At 41.8% G+C, this 15,775-nt stretch overlaps 1 protein-coding gene across 2 annotated transcripts; it reads left to right on the forward strand.

Moving 5' to 3' along the window:
- The first annotated feature begins 302 nt into the window (after nt 1-302).
- CIAO3 (cytosolic iron-sulfur assembly component 3) lies at nt 303-14,714 on the forward strand. 2 transcript variants are annotated; one of them, XM_067534355.1, is made up of 11 exons: nt 303-368; nt 2,694-2,789; nt 3,642-3,785; nt 4,174-4,306; nt 4,709-4,843; nt 5,204-5,322; nt 6,537-6,666; nt 7,171-7,243; nt 11,717-11,854; nt 12,569-12,726; nt 14,192-14,714. In XM_067534355.1, the coding sequence occupies exons 1-11, from the start codon at nt 303-305 to the stop codon at nt 14,428-14,430; spliced, it is 1,431 nt and encodes a 476-aa protein (XP_067390456.1). In that variant the 3' UTR covers nt 14,431-14,714. The 2 variants fall into 2 exon arrangements, with proteins under 2 accessions (XP_067390456.1, XP_067390457.1); XM_067534356.1 differs by lacking the exon at nt 303-368 and adding an exon at nt 1,700-1,716.
- Nucleotides 14,715-15,775: the final 1,061 nt, after the last annotated feature.

Consider the following 15,775-nt stretch of genomic DNA (forward strand, 5'->3'; position numbering starts at 1 on the left):
GCAGGGTGAGCGCCCCGCCTGCATCGCCCCACTCCCTGCAAGCTCAGCGCGCACGCGCAGAGCGCCCCCCTGCTGCCCCGCCCCTGCCCAGGCTCTAGGTCCCACACGCCGCGCGCGCTGCCTTTTTGAGGCGTGCGGCGGGGGAGGGGCTCGCGCCGCCAGCGCATGCGCAGGTCTTCCCCCCTTGTGCGGTGATTGAGGTGGCCCCCGTCGCCGCGCTTTCCGGCAGCGTGGCCAGGCCTTTTACGGCAGCGTGGCGTCCGGCCGCTTATCAGTCCGCGCTTGCCGGCAGCGTGGCCGGAATGGCGTCTCCCTTCAGCGGGGTGCTGCAGCTGGCGGACCTGGATGATTACATCGGGCCCTCGCAGGTGGGTGCGGGCGGGGCCCGGCCTGGTTGGCTGTCTGTCTGTCTAGGCCGAGCCAGGGGCGCATGAGCGGTAGAGGATCCGCAGGACCCTGTGAGGGGGAACTGCCTAGGGGATTGAGGGACCTCCCAGGAGGGGGGCTGCCTAGGGGATTGAGGGACCTCCCAGGAGGGGGGCTGCCTAGGGGATTGAGGGACCTCCCAGGAGAGGAGATTGTCTAGGAGAGCGGGGGTCCCCAGGGACCTGGGAGGGGGGATTGCCTAGGGGATTGAGGGGTTCTCCCGGGGGTGGGGGATTGTCTAGAGAAGGGGGAGTCTCCTGGGGAGCGGAGATTGCCTAGGGGATTGAGGGGTCCCCAGGGGATTGCCTAGGGGATTGAGGGGTCCCCAGGGGCTGGGGAGGGGGGGTTGCCTAGGGGATTGCGGCTCTGCCTGGCAAAGAGGGGTTATCCCAGGGTCGGGGGGGGGGCAGTAGCTCAGGCTATGGGGGGCTCTGCAGGGGGAGTACTGGGGGGTGAATGGTGTTTTCCCACCTTCTGATTCCCCCCTTCCTGTCAGGGGAACGCCAGGGTCGCTCCTTTTGGGGAACCCTGGGCCAGTGCCCGTGCCCGTCCTCTGCGCTGCCAGCCTGTGCCAGGGGCCCCTGGGCAGCTCCTCCCTGGGCTGGGTTTCCCCAGGGGAGGCGATTTCTAGGCGTGAGATCAGACTGAGCACTGCATCTTCTCCAGCCCGGGTACCACCGGGGGCTTTGCCCTGCCCTTCACCTCCACCCCTACCAGGTGGGACCCCTGCTGACTGGTCACGGTCGGCCCTGCATGAGTTTTGTTTCCTGCTAGATTTGAAATAAGTTTTCTGCTTCAAAAGGCTGTGGGTGGCCCCGTGTCTCTCCTTTCCTGCTCTGAGCTCAGGGTGGAAGGTGCTGCTGACGGGCACTATTACTATTATTACGTTTCTTATCTAACACCTCCAGAAAAGGGATTGTTTCTTTTACTGCTGAAATGCAGCCACACGGCAGCAGATTAACAGTTCACAGCAACACACCACTAGTGGAAAGATTCTCCTATTTAAAAAGCTTCTTCTGAACTTCTGGGACAGCTGAAAAACAAGTTGAGATAATATTGTCCAAGATTTTTTTGTTTAATTCTTACAAAGGCTCCTGTAGTACTACTCTTTAAAAAGTCTCTTCTTATTATGGACTACAATAGAATATAATTTGTAAATAGTATCCTCCAAACAGATGGAAGCAATTAAAAGGAGAGCTGAAATGGAATAGAAGAGCAGAAAAGATCTGAGTCAGCATCCTACACAAAGTAGTTGCAGTATGGAGGGAATGGAAAGTGACAGGAACAGAGGTGAGCGAGAGTATTTGCTGTCACTTATAAATCAGAGCAAATAGGAAAGCAAGAATGGAGAGAGTTGCTAACAGAGCAACACAAGCAAGAGAGAAACACGAGTAAGGAGAAGTATAGGGAGGGGACACAGGAGTGCAGGGCTAGAAGTGGGGAGTAAATTCATGGATAAGTTTGATTTATTTATTTTTAGTCAATGAGCATAACTGGGGCCTTAGAGTGAGTTGGCCCTCTCTGCAATGGGAGCATTCTGAACCCCCATAAATTGAGTGCAAAGATTTATAGCAGCAGGACTTGCAATACTCAAGATGGAAAAAGGATGTTGGTAAAGTAAGGATGATTTAAGGTAAGGATGAATTCTGGCCAGGCTGCTAGCCAGACTTCCAGACAAGGAAGCTGTGGGTGCACAAACAATAGAACTGTTGCAAAGTATAAAAACACCCTCAAAAAGCTCAGTCACTGAACTCTAACACACTAAACTCGAAACAATCCCTATAAAGTCATCAGCTTGCCCTCAACATCAAATGAAACTTCATTGGCAATAGCCACATGTTGAATGTAAAGACCACGCCTCCTGTCTGCTAAAACTCACAATGAAGAATGTCTTAGAGATTCTGGAAAGGACAGAACTTTGCGGACTGCCATCTCTTTTGAGCAAGACTTTTTAAAATCTGAGTATTTCACACTGACAGCAAAATTGTACTTTAGTTTTGGTTATGATGTTGGGAAAATGTTCATTCTGTAAAAATGGGGTAAGCAGATTTTGTATGTTTGATTTTTTTGCTTGTCTCCTTGATGGTTACGGAAATTGTAAGATTGTATATTAAAAGAATCCATGCATGTTAAATCAGAAATAAGCAATTTCCACTCTGGAACTGATCTTTGTTTACACTCTGTCCAGTTTCATTCAGTCTTTTCCTATCCTGCCTCTTTCATGTTTAAAGGTTACTCTCCTAACTCTGACTTTATTTCTATTTTAGGATTGTGTAAAGCCAATAAAAGTTGAAAAGAAAGCTGGAAAAACAGCAGCTAAGATCCGAATTGAAGATGATGGGAGCTATTTTCAAATCAATCAGGTAAGAATGTTTTCCCCTTATAATAATTGTGTAGAATGCTCAAAAAATTACTTTATTATTCTGCACTTTACTGTTATAACTATTAAATATCTGATACCTAATGATTGCAAAAGTGATAGCAATACAGATCATTCAGTCTGAGAATGATACCTGTTCTCACTGTTATTCATTAAAAAGAGTGGGGGTGGAGTACTCAGTCAAAATAGATGTGACTAGCTGTTGGTAAGTTATTTATTTTTTATTCTAAATCTTTAAAAGATATTTTTGAAGTGGCTTGTCATGTATTTGCATAACCATTGGAACTAGCTGATGATACAATCAAAACCAACAGTTCGGAACTATTTTCATGGTTGTAAAAACAGAGCTGCAGTTACTTGGCGGTTAGCTGAGCTGGGGGCATTGTAGAGATGATGCTCTCAGCTTTGGGGGTTATTGTGTACTTTCTACACAAACTTGGGATGCTTCTCTTTCAAGAGAGCTTGACGTCTCGGAGTTGAAGCTGGATGCTGCTGCATCATTGGTGTATGTTAAGGAAGGGGCACAGAGGTATGTTTGACATCGAGCAGCCATAATTTAGTGAGTGAAAGCAAAGTTTGCTGTGAGATTCAGAACCTTGTCAGCACCCTGCTGCTCAGGCTATGATTTTGGTTTCTGAGTTTGGGTTTGGTCTCACTGAAGAATGACGCTGGGTGATAGGCCACCCAAAAACAAAGTCATTTGAAAACTGACTTACTCTGTTGAAACATTTTGAGTAAAAGTCTCTTGGTACCATGCAGCAGGTTGTTTGAAATGTTCTGCATATGGATTTCTGATTCTTATGGCTCGGACTGGATCTAATCTGTTTCTTTCTAGGATGGAGGAGCACAGAAGCTTGAAAAGGCTAAAATTACCCTGAATGATTGTTTAGCTTGTAGTGGCTGCATCACATCAGCAGAAAGCGTGTTAATCACTCAGCAGAGCCATGAAGAGCTCTACAAAGTGTTAAGTTTCAATAAGGTAGGTGATACCTAACCGATGTAGTAACTAACAGGTAGGCTCAAGAATCTGAAAATCATACTGTTTGCATGATTTGTTTGCTGAAGGACATGCAAAATGTGTAAAAAATTTTCTATATCCAGAATAGTCTTCAAGAACCAAAATTACTGTAGCACACCCACAGCACAATATATTTGTGTTCCTCTCAATTTTTTAAATTGTGAGAATAAGTTTGTGAAAGGATCAGTAATATTGAATATAATAATCTCTTGATTTGGAAGTGCAACATCTCCCCCCGGATCATACTTCAAAAAGAAAACACTGTGACCATGGACAAGTATCTTCTAAATTAAAAATGCTGTATCTTAACTGTTCAGGAAATGTTCATATTCCACTTCTTGTTTTTCAGACTGCAGCTCCTAATCAAAAGAAGCTAGTTGTAATTTCTATTTCACCACAATCCAGAGCGTCACTAGCTGCCAGATTTAAACTGACTCCACTAGAAACAGCAAAGAAATTGACAGCATTCTTAAAAACCTTAGGTGAGCATATTACCTTTTGATCATTACAGATGAAATTTTTGGATACATCTTACTAACATGCCAAGTCCAACTTCTGTTGAAGTCTGTAGAAGTTGCATGAATAAATCTCCAAGTGCCTGTTTCAAAAATAACATTGGTGGAAATTCAGACCTCTGTTACTTTGGCACATTAAACTCCATGCAAAGGAAGGGATTCTAAAACACTTTGTCTAATTATTTTTTCTAATCCAGTTTTACTTTTAGCCTGTCTTGAATACTAGGAAACTGTTCTGTTTCTAATTACAACAGTCTATAAATATATTAAAAACCCCAGGATTTTACCTAATTGGGTTGGATTTTTTGTTGTAGTTTGTGGTATTTGTCTGTTTCTTGGTGGCTTTAATATAATCTCTATGCTATCTAGGTGTGCACTATGTATTCGATACAACTTTCTCAAGAAACTTCAGCCTGCTGGAATGCCAACGAGAGTTTGTAAGACGCTTTCGAAGGCAAGCTGAAGATAAAAAAGCTTTGCCCATGTTAGCCTCTGCCTGTCCAGGTATATTGTAAAATAGTTTAAAATGGCTATAGAAGTTCTCTTCTCTTTTAATTTCTATTAACATTCCATTCCACTTAAACAGGGACTCCTGTGCTATGTTTTTAATGGTCTTATAGAGAAAAGCACTTGTTCCTGAATATGATTACATGAAATGTGGAAGTTCTTATCCATAATGGTACAGATGTTTAAGTGGATTGTTTATTTGGAAAGCTAGTCTTGTCCCAAACTCCGTTGGTAAGAGCTATTCTTATACTGTGTGCAGAAGAGAGGCTGAAAATGGTGTTGTTGTTTGATAGTAAGGCTGATTCTGAAGTCACTGAAAGTCTGTGCATTGATTAATTATACTTCATCTTTTCTCAGGTTGGATCTGCTATGCGGAGAAAACTCATGGAAGTTTAGTTATTCCTTACATTAGTACCACTAAATCCCCACAGCAGGTCATGGGCTCCTTGATTAAGAGTCACTTTGCAAAACAGCAGGTAAAGTTTTACATTGACCATGCTTAACAGGAAACTATAGCAATTAGATCTTGAGCTGTGTTTAAAACACTGCTAAAGACAGTGTATTAAAGGGGACTGATTTACAGATATGAAAATCTTGTAGAGCGCTAGCACCTCAGCCTGTCTAGCATCATTTTATTTCATGAGAAGCTTAGAGTTGGAGAGAGAGTTAAGATCAGACTCATGCCACCAATTATCTCCTTCACCTCCCTTCCGCTACTTAGTCTCAGAGATGCCCCCGCCACCATCATCTTTAGCTGCCCAGCTCTTTCCCTGCAAGTGCCTATTGGGAGCGGAGTTTCAAGTTTGGCATTGAAGAGGTTGGTTAAAATCTCTATCCATTATTCAATAAATCCAGAACAACTGGATTTGTCACTTCCCTCCTACTATCCTACTTGCTTTTCTGGTGTTGTTTTCCTATCTACAAGAAAATGACTACCATGACCTTACATAGAGCTTGAGTTCATGTTGACATGCAGATTGCCAAAAAATTGTGTGCTTTTTCCAAGCTTAATGTTGCTATTTCAGTTTGATTTAATTCTGTTCTCTTTCGCCTCTGGAATTCCTCCAAGTGTCACTTTGATGTTTAAAAACTGATGTCACTCTTATAGCCAAAAGTTGAGTCTACCAAGAAACTTGAGCATTGTTAAGACCAGTGTTCATTAATGGATAAATAAAACATGGCAATAGCACTTTTTTATTCAGACATCTGACAACAACTCAACATTTGACAAGAGATACTGAAACAAGGCCTTGTTGATTCAATAACTTGTTTTCTTGGTCTCTGGGAGCGTCTTGGATTGTGATGAACTTTTGTACCTGTCTTTAGCTAGCTTCCTGGAGTTGCTGTTGCAGAATATAAATTGTCTTGGGTTTGAGTCTGGGCTGTGGTGGTGTATATGAAATACATCTGACTAATCACATAATTAGGGACTTTTAACTGAGTATATCTGCCAGGATTGTCTGGCTTAGAGAAAACAGGAAAAAAAATGCTATTGAAGCTTTCTACAGAGATTGTTACTGTATTCTTTCCTGCACAATTGGCGAGCAACAGAAAGTATAAATTCCATTTCTGAAATTGTTCAAAGTAAAGGTGATTTCCAGAGACAATTGGCTTTTAGCTGCTTCACTCCTACTTGTGCCTTTAATTTAACTAATAGTAGTTAGTGCAATTATATAATTTTTTTTGGCAGCATTTTACACCTGACCAGACCTACCATGTAACAGTAATGCCCTGTTATGACAAAAAACTAGAAGCTTCAAGACCAGACTTCTTCAGCCAAGAGTACCAAACTCGTGAGGTGGACTGTGTAATTACTACGGGTAAGTGGAACCAGAGGTGCTCCAGCTAACATTGGTTCTTATTATGTAAGGAGTCTCTTTTATTCCTCATCCTGAGGTAGTAACTGTTGATCTCAAAAGAATGCTCTGAAATGCCATGTAGACTGCTATCTAGCATCACCTCACTTGTCCTCTAGTCTAGTGCATATCTGTGGGTTAGAGTGCTTTGTAAAATATGCTTTCATGACCTCTTATCTGTTCTGTCAGTAATTTTTGCATTTGAACTATCAGTTTTCTAGGACCCTAACCAATAAAAACTTGCCTATGTGGAATTTTTTTTTGCATTCAGCTTTGAGCCATCTGGGTTCAGAATGCTTTCCTGCAAAGCATCTCCAACTGCCACACAACAGAAGTGAAATAAGCTATGAAGAGAGAGTCTCTAGGGGACAGTTGACAATAATTACATTTCTGGATATAAGTTTTCATACTAGTGAATATTTTTCTTTATCCTAAAAGAGAACACTTATGTCTGTGGTTCTGTTTCAGGAGAAGTTCTACGATTGTTGGAACAAGAGGGAGTCTCCCTGTCAGATGTGGACTCTGCCCCTTTGGATACCATGTAAGAACAAATGATCTCACTTAGACATTTACTGAAATACTCTCCCAGCTGGTTTCAGAATTTGCCTCTTCCACAAATGGTTTAACACTACAAGTTGCAGCTATTTGCATCTTTTGTGTATCTTACTCAGATTTTTGCTTTTATGTCTTACGGATTTTAAATCTATTAAGAACAATAGGGCATCAAACTGCTCTGTGAAATCTGCAAGATCAGGTTAGTAAACATTTAGAGAGGATCTGAAGTTACTTTCTGCTCTAGGCTTATTTTCATAGCCCAAACAGTAAGAGCTGGTTTTCTGTAAGACTAATAGATTAATTCACTTAGTAAGATTATATTAATGACAATTGTTCTGCTATCCACACTTTTGTGTCCAATTTTTATTACTTTAAATAGCTAGCATTCATGCTGCATTTGTTTTTTAGAGACATTCCACCAAGCACAAATTTAGAAACTAACGAGCAAATGGAAAAATGAAATCGTCTAGAATGGAGAATATAATATGGTAATACAGAAGTTTACAGTTCTGCTATATTTAGTTTTTTAGTAAAGCACAAATGAGAAAACATCTAGGTAATTTCAGCTAGTCCCTAGACCTTCTCTTCTTCAGTAAAAGCATTTTGAACATGTGCAAAGCAGATGAGACTAATTACTTTCACTGAAAAGTAACGTTGTTGGCTAAATGGCAATGTCATGGAAAGCTAAGTGACTACAAGAATTTGGAGGATTTAGGCCTTGTCTACACTAGCACTTATGTCAGCAAAACTTCTGTCGCCTGGGGTGTGAAAAAAACACCCCTGAGCAACAAAAGTTGTGCTGGCATAAGTGCTAGTGTAGCCACATTATGCCAATGGCAGAGAGTTTTCCCATAGACATAAAACCAGCTCAATGAGTGGTACTAGCTACGTTGGTAGGAGACACAGCGCTGTGTGTACTACCACTTATGCTGGCAAAACTTTGTTGTTCAGGGCTGTGTGTTTTCACAGCCCTGAGTGACAAAAGCTTTGCAGCATAAAGGCTAGTGTAGACAAGGCCTAAGAAATCAAATGTTTTAATGATCTAAACTAGCAATTTGCTGCAGTATCCCACAGTGAACTAAAAGGATGTGCTTTCATCAGTGTGGGGCAAGTGATTTTGGCAATGTTTTGATATATTAATAAAACAAAGTGTTATATATTCAGCACTTCCCTAGAAGCCGTAAGAGAAGAAAATAGATCTGCATGGCCCAGTAGGCTAGTGTACAAGATTTTGCTTTTCAAGAGTAGGTTTTTAAGATCCCAGAACTGCAACTGAAAGCACATGGGTTGAGTGCTGCACCTGAACAAAATTAATTTCAACAGAGCTCCATATAGATTCCTCAGTCCATGTGCAGACTGTTTACAGGACGGGGGCCTTTAGCCCAATTCAGATTGCACACGAAACTGAGATTTGTATTGATCTTAGTCACTATTTAGACACAACACAATCTGGTACACCTCAGCACCACTGGCAGTTTGTTTGAGAGCACCCCTGCTTGGAATACCTGGTCAGGTTAGAATTGGTACATTGGCAGAGCTGCGTAGGGAAGCTTGGACGGGAGCGTACTTGCGTGAGCCCTGCTTGATTGATCTTTCGTTTTTGTGAACGCTATCCTCACCCATACGTCTAACTAATAAAGTGGGAATGTGGGATGAGAGTGGCCTCTTTAAATTCATTTGAAATCAAACTTCCTTTAAAAAAAAAAAAAAATCCAGACTTGGTCAAATTTGTGTATTGCTGCCTGCTTCTATTATCTGTTTAGTTGTACATAACCGACAAGTATATTGATTAAAAATAGTTTGCCTTTAGCCATTTGTATGCTGTAATGTGTCATATGTTCCAATGCTTTGTGTCTTATTTCAATGGAAGAGCAGGAGTGGGTATGTATTTTGCATTAAGGGCCTGATCCAGAGCCAGTTAATCAATGAGCTTCTTTTAGGGTCTCAAAAAAAGAAGTCTCTAATAGTTAAAGCAGTGGTCTAGGATTCAGTACTTCCTGGTGTTCTTTCCAGTACTCTGAGATTGTGAACCAGTTACTAAATCTCTGTGCTTGTTTCCTTGTCCAGCAAAATGTGGATTTATTGTTTGTAAAGATTTTGGAATGCATGATGGTAGCAACTCTGAACTACTTCCTGCTTATGAATCAGGATTGTTGTATATGTGCATGAGGCTTTAGTGTTGACTTAATGCTTGTCCACACAGGCAAGTCGAACCATTGATAGGGTATGAATTTAAGATGCTATAGTTTCACTGGTATTCCTCTTCATGTGAGCACTTATTCCAGTACAAGAATGCCTCTTCACAGTTCAGCTTAGATCACTTTGGAAGCAGTTTAACCTAAGCCTAGAAAAGCCACCTTTATACTGGAATAAGTGTGTCCACAGGAGAGGGTTAGACTACTGTAATTAAATCTCCTGTGTCGACAAGTGCTTTAGTTTTATCTGTATATTTGTTATGCTCTGAGTGGAAAATGTAAGTGATTCTAAATTGGCTGTGGTCAGAGAATGCTGCTGTGGAAATGTTCGTTATAAGGGAGAACAAAGCCTCTAACTCTTTGATAAAATCTTTGGCTAACTTCTTAGAAGTGCTTGCTTAATGTTCTGTCTCATGCTTAGTGATGATAATGCTCCTCTCTAACCTTTTGCTATCCTTAACCTACTCAGTAAATGTACTGGTCACAAACAGCACGTATGCTACAGAACTTGGAGGATTAACATAAGCGGCCAAATGGCTGTTGTTCCACTGTATCCTTCAGCATGTGGAAAAGGCCACTAAGAGGTTATTAAATCTGGCAGCAAGATTGTGATACAAGTGCCAAAAATCCTTGTGCTTTTACTGATATAACTGCTTGCCTTAGCCAGTGATGGGGCTTACTGTCAGACTCCTTTTCAGAGAGCAGCAGTACGTGAGGCTGGACACACTGAAAGGCTTATTAATGAATCTCAGTTCCTGTAAACAAGAGTTGAGTTAAAAATAGCCTCTGCAGTGGACTAGAGGGTGAACTGTTGTCTTTCACAGTTCTGAGGCTGAGATTTTATCTGCAAGAGGCAACGTCTTAGAGCTGACTGAAATCCCCAGCGTTTTCCCTTCTGCAGCTGTGAGCAGCAGAGTGCAAATGTCAGAGTGGGTTTAAACACACAACTCTTCTGATTATCCTCTCATAACAAAAGCCATTGTTGTGACTTGCATGTGGTTTGCTGCTCTCAAGAAGCATTACAATGACCTTCCAAATAGTCAGTCGTGCCCTGACAGATTACTTGAAATGGAATTGTTTGACCTTCTAGGCATTCTTTAGGCCATATAAACATGAGTGTTGCCCTTTAGCTTGCTGGCTTCTAGGAAAGACTGAGGTAAAGTTCAAGAGGTTTGACCTCATTAATTTTGTTCCTCATGGTTTCCTAGAAGTTCTGTGCTTACTCGTGTGGAACCAGCTGGCCAGAATTGATGACTGAGACCATTTCCCCTCCCAGTTATCCCAGTTGTACTGGAACATCTGCTATGTAAATGCTTTTGGGATATGCCCCAATTGCGGAGTGTGAAATGGAGTCAGAGAGGCTGTTCTATTGGCATTTCCCCATTGTTGGAGAGAAGTGCATAAGTAGCAAATCTACTTTCAATTTTTAAACAATTCAGTAATAGGATTGCTGGTTATTCTGCAGATTGGCTTTCACATTCAGCAGCATCATCAAAATAAATAGTCTGGATCCTTCAGAACTGGCAATGAATGAGAGATGAAGTGGGAGACCTGTTTACATGCCTAGGTGTGATAGATGCTTTAGAAATTCCTAAGGTAGACATGTTTAGGTGGTTTCTATTGGACGGGGCAGTGTGCCTTAACTAGGCTAAGACTGTACGGCCATGTCAAGTTAGACACTGCAACCAGTCTTTTTTTTTTTTTTTTTTTTTTTTTTTTAAATTGGAAGCTTCAGTTTAACAATTATAGAAGTGGAAAAGTAACGAATCTGAGCAAAATTCATTAGGATGTTCAAATAAACACTTGCAATGAGGATTAGCAAAGATGTTAGAGTTTAAGGCTTAAACACCCTGATAACAGTGTGACAGTGAAACTTACCTGAAGATGGTATGTTTGACTTGGAACAAATTTTCCTTTTTAAAAGTTTCAGTAGATCAAGCCCATACCTGACAGTGTAGAATTAAATTTACATAGCCCAGGAATTATAATCCATACTGGGCAGAAGAAGGTGGTCTCAAGAAACTACATTACAGCTGGCTACATATTACTTCTGAATTCCACAGACCCTTGTTGTGAATGGTGTAGTAATTCTGTTTCAAGTGGGGAAAGGGACAGGGTTGTTAACAGTGAATTTTTTACTAGTGGTCTGAATCTACTTCACCATAGTTGAAATCTGATTCTCAGTGTCGGTGGACTTAGCACCGAATAGCCTATTTTATAAGCAGTTGCAAAGAGGGACCTTCTTTTTCTTCCTCTTTCCCTAGGTTTAGCAGTGTTTCAGAAGAGGAGCTCCTTGGCCATTCTGGTGGCGGTTCCGGTGGCTATTTGGAGCACATATACAAATATGCAGCAAAAGAACTGTTTGGGATTCAAGTGGATAAAGTTCAATACAAACCTTTAAAGTAAGGAATTGAAACTGTTACAAAGTGCTGTATTTGAGCGTAGTTCTGTTTATACTCTTCTCCTGCTGGTAATCAGAGCACTATTCAGTGTTAAACATTTCACAGCAAACCATGGGAAATTGGCTCCCTACTCCCACAGTTAATTTAGCAATGAATCACCCAGCACTCTGTGCAGCCTTTTCCCTTGGTGCCTTCTTGACTCCTTCCCCATCACCCACATAGTGGGAAAATCTACAGTGCAAAAACACTATCAAGCTACAGAAAAATTTAGCACAACCTGGCAGCTGAAGCTCTCCTGGAAATGAGAGAGCTCTTCACCGGTCATCAGACACTAAAACAGATGCATTGGGATTTTAATTTCAATTTAATTTTACTTGCACTTACAACTGTTCTGTTACCACTAAAGACACCAGTAAGTTATGTTGAGCAGAGTTACATCTGCATTATGGGGACACAAATGTTCATCTTGATGCTAGAACACTTTTCCTTTTGGATTTGAGGTAGAATTGGGGTTTAGGTGCCTAATTTAACTAGGATAATGGAGGCTAATTTCTTCATGAACTCCCTTGTCCTCTGCCTCCTCAAACATGGACATAGTTTCTTTATTTGAGTAAGCATCTGCATAAAACTTAAACTTGCTCTCTAGTCTTTAGTCAGGTGCCACACACACAGAATTAATTTAGACAAGATTTGTTTCCTACTTTTATTCCCTAGAAACAAGGATTTCCAAGAAGTGACACTTGAAAAGGATGGGGCAACCGTGCTGCAGTTTGCCTTGGCTTATGGATTTCGAAACATACAAAACTTAGTGCAAAAACTGAAACGAGGAAAATCGCCTTATCACTATGTCGAAGTCATGGCTTGCCCATCAGGTAAGGCTACTTTTGTTGGGATGTTGCTGGACTTCAAGAATAGCTATACCTTTTTAGGTTTTTCTGAAGTTCTGAGAGCGGGATTGAAGCAGGGGTGTGTGTGTGTGTGTGTGTGTGTGTGTGTGTGTGTGTCTGAGAGAGAGAGAAAGCTAGAGGTGGTGTGTTACTGTTAAGGTCAGGTGTGTTTTTGCTTTTTTAAGGCTAGCAGTCAGCACTTTGTTAGCAGTTACTTTAGTCATGATTGAAACTGTGCATCTCAAAACCAGGTACAATTCCTAATGAACAATTCAGCTTTTAAAAACCGCCTCCCTGCCCTGCCCCTAGCTTTGTAAACCCGAATGCTTCCTACGCCATGCAAAAGTGAAAGTTCCACTCTTCAGCTAGCTTAGAGGTGACGCTCCAATTCCAGTGAGCTAGAAACAGCTTTACCACTTCTCAAAATCTCCCTTCAACTCTGTCAGTGATGTTCAATTACCTTCTCTGTCTTCACAATGCACAACTCCTTCCACTTGGCTAACTGGAGGTAGAACCATTGTCTCAGCTCAAGAGACAAAGCAGAAAAGTTGTTACGCTATCACCTCAATAGACAGCAGGGTGTGAGAAATGGAAAGAGTAACATGTAGAAGAAATTCTCAGACGTTTTAGACATGGTTAAAGGGATACCCTTACCTTTCTGGGAGAGGAAGTGCTGTTGCCTCAATCTCCCTCTTCTGGTTGGATCATGGGTGATTTCACTTAGCCTGCCAGCTACATTAGGAAAACTCAGTCCCACCTGAGTCCAAAGCAAACACTGGCTCTGAACAGCCATTCTTCACCTTCTCTGGGTCACTATTGCTCCCTTAGGGTCCGTGTAACCTTCACATACTAGTAGTGTTCCCCAACACTGAGGAATTGGTTTCAGGGTCCAAACTAGGCATTCTACAACTGACTCTGCTGGCTCGGGTTTCAGGCACACTGCTCCCCCTCATTTGCAATCCCTGCTTTCTTCAGTCATTCACCACCCTTGTAAACTCCCCCTCCCAGTGCTCTGTTTATGGAGAGGGCAGGACTGTCCCCTCTCCTTCCTTCAGTTGAGACCTAAACACTATGCCTGCTCTGCTCTCAGCATGGCCCTTTTCTCTGCTTTCTGAAGGAGAGCCACAAGCTCCTGCTCCCTTTCCAACTTCCCCTCTGAGGAACAGGAAGTTCTTCCAGCTCCATCCTTCTACCAGCATGCATTGCTCTCCATGCTGAACTGGGAGTAGGCCATGCCTAACCATTAGGCTCATTGATAGGGCCTGTGTCCCACCCTGTTGCAGTGTTTGATATCATTCCCCACTCAGCTGTGTTTTCACTAATGAAGTCTTACGGTGCTACTATCAATTGCAGATTCAGAGAATTGGTTTGTATTAGTTGGTTTTAATTGCTCTTAAAGTTTTGTTAAAATATTTTCACACCCACTGTCATGTTCTCTTGTTGCATCTAGGCTGTTTAAATGGAGGTGGTCAGATCAGAGCAGAAGGTGAATCCAGCAAGGATTTGCTTCAGCAAGTTGAGGAGTTGTACGAATCTGTTAAGGCTGAAATTCCAGAGAGCAACACCGCTGTAAAAGAACTGTATGAACAGTGGCTGGGTGGTACAAACTCAGAAAAGGCTGGAAAAATGTTGCACACAGAGTACCATGCAGTGGAGAAAATGAACTCTGGATTTAATATCAAATGGTGAAGATGTACAATGCACTTGTATTTCTACAGGGACAGTAAATCTGTGAAACCAAGAGATAGTTACTCAATGCTCTTTTAAGTCATCTGTCACTTTTAAAGTCTTTGAAAGCCAACATGTGCACTGAAATTCTGTGATACTGTGACCTGGAAGAACATGATTTATACATAGAAAATGTCTTGCAGATGGATTAGAAGGTAATGTGTGTATACCCTGGTACTGCTAATTAGCTCCTACAGCTTCTAAGACAATTTGTGATTTGAATAAAAACAGCTGCTGACTTGAGATGTGAAATGTCTCTTTAAAAGAAGCAGTGTATGTTAACCTCCACCCCACCTGTGTGGATCCAAACCTGCATCCTTTTCACACTCTCCTTCACACTGGAGTCAGTCAATGCATTTAAGATAGACAGGGAATCCAGGACTGACCCCTATGTCAACCATGACATCAGTTGGATGTTCTTGAGGTTAAGTCAAAATGTTACCAGCCCTGTACCTGAACAACACAGCGACTCTCTTTTCACAGCATGAAGTTTTAGGGATGTAACTCTTAGGACATCATCTTTCAGTTAGAGTTGGGTTAATTGGACCCTAGTACTTAATTTCCTGTTCCTAAGGGACTGTTCTGGGAGTCTAGATGTAACATCTTTTCCTGTATTTTAAGTAAGCTGAAAGTTTCAAAGGCATGGATGGAAGCAGGCTACAACAGGGGTTGAACTATGGTTAAAACCTTTACCTCCTGAACTCTGACCTGAGTGAAGGGGCAGAAAAATTTGTCACCTGTTTTTTTCATTTAAATAGTCCACACCTGCCTAGACGGATTAACAGAACAGCAGAGCCTACCTACTCTCTCAGTAGCAGAGTTCAGTAGTGGATGCTACCTGAAACTCAGATGAAGCAAGTGATCTTTGTACGGCATGTCTCTCAGAAGGATTAAACAGGCACTTTTCTTTTGACTTCTGAATGATGCACAATATTCAGCATAATTGTGCTCCTGTTTTGAACGAGGCCTCTGGCTGCTACTAGAATACAAAAAATAAGACCAGAATACTAAGCCTGTGAGATCAGAGACGAATCAAGGGTGGTAACTTACCTGAAGGAATATGGCGATGGTATAAAGTCTCTCAGTATTTAACGGAAAGGACCAACACACCTTAAGCAAAACATTGGTCTACTTGTATTGGAACACATGGTCTCTATCTGGCTTGTCTGGTAGAAACATGCACCTTCAATGTGTTTGTCTTGCAACCTATTTGAATTGTGCTTATGGTCATTTTGAGAATGACATGTTAAACAGGGTAAGACCTTTTTATTTCATTTGAGCTCATGGTGAATTGCTAAGATCCTGC

The sequence above is a fragment of the Emydura macquarii genome, unplaced genomic scaffold (genome assembly GCF_026122565.2).
Source record: "Emydura macquarii macquarii isolate MOO-44397 ecotype Brisbane River unplaced genomic scaffold, CSIRO-AGI_Emac_v2 contig_3390, whole genome shotgun sequence".
NCBI classification, from domain to species: domain Eukaryota; kingdom Metazoa; phylum Chordata; order Testudines; family Chelidae; genus Emydura; species Emydura macquarii.